Here is a 6727-nt window from a genome sequence, read left to right as displayed (position 1 = left end):
CGGTAATAGCAACTGATCGATGCAGGCTGCAACAGATAGAAAAGCACATGTTTATAAACTTCAGAAGCTAAAGATAGAGAGGGAAAACTGAAGCAAACAACTGGATTAAGGAATCACTTCATTTTGCTGTTCAGAGGTAAGCTTCAACGCGATTTATTTGTGAGGCGTTTGTCGTAAACGTTGAGCTCGGCCGTCGAGTATTCATTTAGTCACTGACGTGGGATAAGGGAAAATCCTAAATCCTCGATCGCGAGCAATCGAAAACCAGACATTCGGCTCCCAGTCGCGTTCCGGAGCTTTGCCACAAAGCATCTACGTAGTTGTTTGGTAGTACGGAGCGACAGAGGAATTCGCAGCTGAGGTGCGCCCTTACACGGTTGACAAGCGAAAGGCGCTGAGTTTTCGAGAGTATTCGTCAAATAAGTGATTTTTCCCGTTTGCATTGCTTTCCACGAAGCCAATGTTTCTTTACGATACATTTTCAATTTCAGTCGCCATCCTCGCGAAGGGTCTATTGGCGTTAATGGATAGCACGACTAGGAAATAAACTTCAAATAAACATCGATGATTTACTAACTCGAGCCAACCGCTTTTCTAACCGGTGTCCTTATGGCGTAACATACCGTTCAAAATTCAGTCTGTATGGCGTAACATACCGTTCAAAATTCAGTCTGTATGGCGTAACATACCGTTCAAAATTCAGTCGAAAAATTAATTTTCGTGTCGGAAATCAATTAACAGGGTCCGTTATTGTTGGCCTCTTTCAGACCTCCTCATTGTCTGCTATTTCCCGTGTCTGATATTATTTTCCGAGCCTGATATTATTTCCCATGTCTGTATTTACTATCTAAATGGATTTCGACTTATCACCGTGCTTTATATTAATGCTCGAGTCCTTAAATTATTCGTTACAATCGTCGGATTTGGAGCTCCCTAGATTTGAATCCCCCGGTCCAAATCCGCTAAATTCAAAACATGCGTAGGAATGTTATCCGGCTGGTTCTCAGCATTCGTCACAACTTAGGATTTTCGTTAACCCGAGCGAAAGCGCTAAACTCTGGAATAAAAACGAACTGTGAAATTTGATAACGTTTGATTTTTGTTATTCTCTTGAAAAAGGTGTGAACAATGAAATGATAGATATGCTAACAGAAAGTTTGAAACGTGTGAAAGCTTTCATCATTTCCACTTCAGTGGAACCCCGATTGCACGGGTCCTCGATTTATCGTAACTCCATAACTCGAACCAAAAGTCGCGTTCCCCTTCTCCTTGTCAACTCACTTACTCCAACTGATTTTCATTTCCCATGAGGGCTCGCAAAATCGGGAATCCACTGTTCGTGTTCCACAACGAAATTCTGTTGCTCCACCCTCTACTCAGTGTTGCATTGAGAATTTTTTTATCGTTCGTAGCCGATTACGCACTGAAATTCACACTCGGTTGTGTCTGTGTTACTTGAAATACACTTTATAATTCAATATAAATACGAGTTGTTGATTGTAAAGATAATCTAAGGTAAGAAAGGTTATTACTACACAAGGCTTTAATCTTTCTGAAGTCGCCTTTTTAGCGATCTAAAATATTGTAACGGTCGCTGTGTTGCATACGTCAAATAAATAAATAAAGAACAAAGAAAAATGCAAATTGCGGCGCATTTTACCGCTGAATACACCTTTGTTCATCGAATAAAGCTTTATTGTGATTAGGCTACAGCTGTTAAACGTCAGCGCTTTTGGGAACACTGTTCTGGCTGAGGAAGTGTGCTTTCAATTAATTAGGACCAAATTGAACAACCACACAAGCCAGCAATTCATTTTTTTTTAAATCGTCTGAATTGTTTTTGATAAAAATGTCACCTGCATCAACCAAAACATTGTCTAAAACACGTTTAACGATCTTCTAGCTAAACAAGAATTTCCGGCCACTGCAAAAAATCTTGCCATCACTACTCCTAGAACTTCGCGTATTTACTTTTTACCTCACATCCACAAACCTAACAACCCAGGGCGACCCATCGTCTCTGAATATTAAATCTCTTTATACTGTCATTTTTTTGATCAACTTTCTGCTAAGGAATCTAGCTCTGAAACACTACTCCGTCTAGCCGAACTAGTCCTAACACTCAATTTCTCTTCATTCGGTGGCAACCATTACAAGCAAAATAATGGTGTAGCCATAGACACCAGAATGGACCCAGCTACGCCAATCTTTTCGTTGGTTTTTTAACGAACTCTAATTTTTCCGTCAATACAACGGTCCCAAACCTGAATTCTACGATAGTTACATTGACGGCAGTATCGGCGCTACCTCCTGCACCAGAGAGGAGCTGACTCAATTTGTAACCGCTCTTAAGTCCTTACACCCGGCTCTGAAATATACTTGGAAATTTTCCGACACTTCTTTGGGTTTCTAGATATGAAAAATTTCAGTTGAATGCAACGGGTCTATACAGAAGTGTTTTCTACAAACCCACAGACTCACATAGTTACTGGTTGTATTCATCTTCGCATTCATCACCAGTGCTTTTAATAAGATTTGAAGTAGGTAATATGAAAAACAATTTCGATCTTGTTAGCCCATTAGTTCCATTAGAGTAAAATTAGTTTCCATTGGAGTAAAGTTGCCTCAAACAGAGTTTTCTGTGGCGAACTTTGGTGGATGGTCATTTAATGTTAGTCTCCTCCTTTGTAACATTTGTTTAGCTGATTGTTTATTTCTGATCAAAATCTTCCATTTGCTGACTTGCAAACCTACTGCCTGAGTTTCACACAAAAAGTCCTCTGAGAGGACATGTGGTTACTGGTTACTTCGGAAATTTTTAGTCAGTATGTTCTCTTACACTCAAAATCTTATTTTTCCTGGAAGTTTGGTTCACGATATGATAAGACAATATCAATAGTTTTTTACTCAAAACTTTTTTATAGAGATAAAAGTCGCCTGAAAGACATCTAAACGACCTCCAGGTATTTGAGGTCTCACTTCAGCTTCCAGAAAGTCACAGAAAAATCCAGAATGGTGTTAACCATCCAACATCGCATAATACTAAACACTTTCAACAGGCAGTCAACAAAAGCAAAATCAGATAATATGCTGTGTGCATCAAATTTCCGTCTACATATGTTCTCAAATTTTGAGGCTACGATCCAAATCTTTGTTCGCCTGATCTTTGTTTACAAAGGTTTCTTCTGCTTGCAGTTGGAAACAAACCTCTCAGTCTCCTGCTTCGAACGCTGAATGCATTTTTTGTGATTGCAGGTTTTTGTTTATTTTTTTTTGTTTTGTTTTTTGTTGTATTGTGTTTTTTTCTTTTTTTGTTACTGGATGAAATTAAAGATTTGCGGCAGTGAATTCCACCAGTTCTATTTCCTGGGAAAACCTCAGGATTATTCCTTTCTGCAGAATTGTTCATTTAATTTTTACATAAGATAATTGAATTAAATCAATCAGCCAATGAATTTAGTTGTTCCTACGACTCGTGTTTCATATCGGATCGTAAACAATAGTCGTGTTAGCGTAGAACAAGGTCTTCTTCGATTTTTCAGCAAATGCAGGTTTTTTTTTATAAAAGTTTAGACGCTTAGTGTTTAATAGCCTTTTTGTAGTTCTCTACACAGCCAAGCCTAGGTTAAGCGTCTTTAGGCAAGGTCAACATCTTTGCAAAAATATTTCAAATTTGATTTACGTGTGCTATCAACAAGCGAGCTGTTTTCACTAATTTTGATTTTCAAGTTTGTTTTCTAACTAGCAGTTGAGAAGAACTGCTGTTGTTTTATTTATCTAAAAGTATTTAACGATTTTAGTTCAGCACAAATTTGTCTGAAAATTATTTAGGTAACCGACGATGAGCACTTCGACTTCGAGCGTGATTAACTTTTATAGAGCAAAGTATACCCGGCGATTCACGACTTAGATAGAAATGACAAGGACACATCCAAACCAGTCGCTAAAAAGTGTTGAGTTTTCCTTATCTCCACTTTTCTTTCCTTCCAGATTTCGATCAAATTTCATTTTTTGCATATGTTTTGCATGGCAGCTGTTGTTTCTTAATTTTCCTCTGTAGTTTTTACGAGCAGGAAAATTGGCGCACGGCCGGCAAAAATTTGGCCCCTCCTCACATGCCCATTATTAACCATTTAACTCCCAAGATCTGATTGTTAATTCTCCCCTCTAGCTGCTACACATTTCCTTGTAAATAAGTTACAAGAATTTGATGTTAGATCGAGATAACAACTTCTACTTGATACATTTGAGTATTCTCATTACCTGTTTGTTGGGGAGTGAATGGATATTGCAGGGAGAAGTTACTTGTTAATCACTTCTGGGTGTTAAAGGGTTAAACGTCAGGTTTGGACACAGCCGAAAAATGAGTGCGCATGCACGGCAGATATGGTGCTTTCGGGGAGCGTTTTCTGACTCCATGGTGTATGAATTTCATCGAGGAACGAACAGAACATTATGGTATAATTTTTTGGACTGTTATTGATGTGAATCGAGGGCAAAATTTAATGGAGTTTGTCCGTATGGAAAGGTCTTAAGGGTAAGCGACATTTTTTATTTATAGTTTATTGCAAGCTGTTTTAAATGTATCCAGACAGCTATAGCGATAGCAGTCGTTACGAATCTCTCAGCCATATTACAGGTGCTCAGCTTTAGTCCTTAAGTTCACATCTGTTACTGCAGCATACCAACTAGACATTACAAAGCTCGCACCTGCGCAGACGTTGATCACTGTGTTAAGAAAATCCATGACATTAGCGTTCGTCATGAGGGAAAAAAGACCTCCATATATTCATCCTGTAAACCTTTCCAAATCCATTCGCCTTATCGTGTAAATCTTTTTATGGACAGGTAATCACCAAACCTTTATTGGCGTCAACAATGGCGAAGAAATCCTCTGGCTCAAAGGTTCTGTTTTTTGTCGTCATTGCAGGGATAGTTTTTTTATGGCAATTCGAAAGAAATTATTCTAGACTTAAAGTTGCTTTAACGCTCCCAAGGTATGGTAACATAAACCAGGAAATGAGGAACTCCAACACAACAGAACCATGCTTAATTCTTTACTGGTCGACTATTTTCGGAAGTCAGCCACACATTGAGAAGAGATGGAACGACAATGATTGCCCAGTGGCCTGTCAGGTCACATCTAACCGTTCTCGAGCCAGAGAGGCAGACGGGTTCGTTGTTCATGCCCGGGATTCACACATGACACCTCCGAAGGAATCTGTTCCATGGATCCTTCACACACAAGAAAACCCGGTGTACACTCCCGTAATGAAAAACGCTCAGTTTATGTCCAGATTTAATCTGTTAATGAGTTACCGGTTAGACTACGATTTCCCCGTCCCAGTTTACCCCATGCCTCAATTAACACCACCACTTACATTTAAGGAAAAAACTAAGCTGATAATGGCAGCATTTTCAAACTGTGAGCCTGTGCGGACGGAATACATGAGACAATTAATGAAGTTTGTGCAGGTCGATTCTTATGGAGCTTGTCTCAGGAATAAGAATGATCTAGTGGGCCGTTATGGATCCAAGAACGGGAAAAATTTCAAAGAGTTGAAGAGTGAATTAGCGAAACAATATAAGTTTACACTAGTATTTTTTAACCAGGACTGTGAATACTTTGTCGATGATCAACTAAGCCATGCGCTGAATGCAGGCTCAGTTCCTGTGGTAATGAGTACAGATAAACTCGACGAGTTCCTGCCGGGCAATCTTCGACAATCCGTCATTAAAGTCCGTGATTTCAGAACTCCAAAAGATCTCTCAGATTATCTTAAGTACCTGAGCACAAATGAGACAGAGTATAACAATTATTTGACGTGGAAGTCGAAAGGAGTAGGAAATATCACGGGAACCGTTATTGGAAATTGCTGGAAACCAAAGTATCCTATTTATTGCCAGATCTGTGTGGCGCTTTCAGAAGGGCGAATACACAAGGAAGGACTGAGGCCAATCCCGTGTAATGCGAGAACGTACGAAGACTGGGGTATCAAAAAAGGGGCCTAATTTTCCTTTTTCGTCATCATCACGACTAGCAAAATCTTCGTTATTGTTTAAAAATATTTACATCGTTAACTAGTTTTATTTACCCTTTAACTCCCAAGATCTGATTGTTAATTCTCCCCTCCAGCTGCTAGACATTTCCTTGTTAATAAGTTGCGAGAATTTGGTGTTAGATCAAGATAACAACTTTTACCTGATAACTTAAAGTATTCTCATTTCTCTTCTGCTGGATGACCAAGGTTATTATAGGGAGAATTTACATGTTAATCACCTCTGGGAGTTAAAGGGTTGTTTTAAAATTTCTAGTTTTTAGGCCATGTTTCCAAATTTTTGACTTAATTGTGAAAACATTGGACAATTTTAGGAAACCTGAGAGTTGTACCATTTAGCTCTCCTGAATTGGTTTTGCTCGTGCAAGTTCTCCCCATGAAATCATAAATGCTCAAACTTATCACATAGAAGTTGTTACTTTGATCCGACTCCAAATTCTCGTTAGTGATTTACAAGGAAATGTGTAGCAGCTAGAGGGCAGAATTCAAAATAAAATCTTGGGAGTTAACGTGTTAAAGCAATCATTTTGTGTTTGCATTTTCTTTGACAAAAGTACTTACAGAAATGATGCAGCCTTTAGTGAGTGATGCAGGGATGTTCAACTATGTTTGCTATATTTCTGCATTTGTTGTTGTCGTTTTAACTAATAAACAGCCTTTGAATAAAC

General features: G+C 38.8%; 1 protein-coding gene across 1 annotated transcript; it reads left to right on the top strand.

Moving 5' to 3' along the window:
- Positions 1 to 6727, top strand: LOC131773757 (alpha-(1,3)-fucosyltransferase 11-like). The gene is made up of 2 exons (XM_059089699.2): positions 1 to 136; positions 4849 to 6727. Exon 2 carries the CDS (start codon positions 4879 to 4881, stop codon positions 6010 to 6012), a length of 1134 nt encoding a protein of 377 aa, XP_058945682.2. The 5' UTR covers positions 1 to 136; positions 4849 to 4878; the 3' UTR covers positions 6013 to 6727.

The sequence above is a fragment of the Pocillopora verrucosa genome, chromosome 2 (assembly GCF_036669915.1).
Source record: "Pocillopora verrucosa isolate sample1 chromosome 2, ASM3666991v2, whole genome shotgun sequence".
Taxonomy (NCBI): Eukaryota; Metazoa; Cnidaria; class Anthozoa; order Scleractinia; family Pocilloporidae; genus Pocillopora; species Pocillopora verrucosa.
This window is presented reverse-complemented; position numbering and strand designations above follow the sequence as displayed.

Bases quoted from the DNA above. Each gene is read 5' to 3' on its own strand.
- LOC131773757 (XM_059089699.2), top strand. From the start codon at position 4,879: ATGGCGAAGAAATCCTCTGGCTCAAAGGTTCTGTTTTTTGTCGTCATT.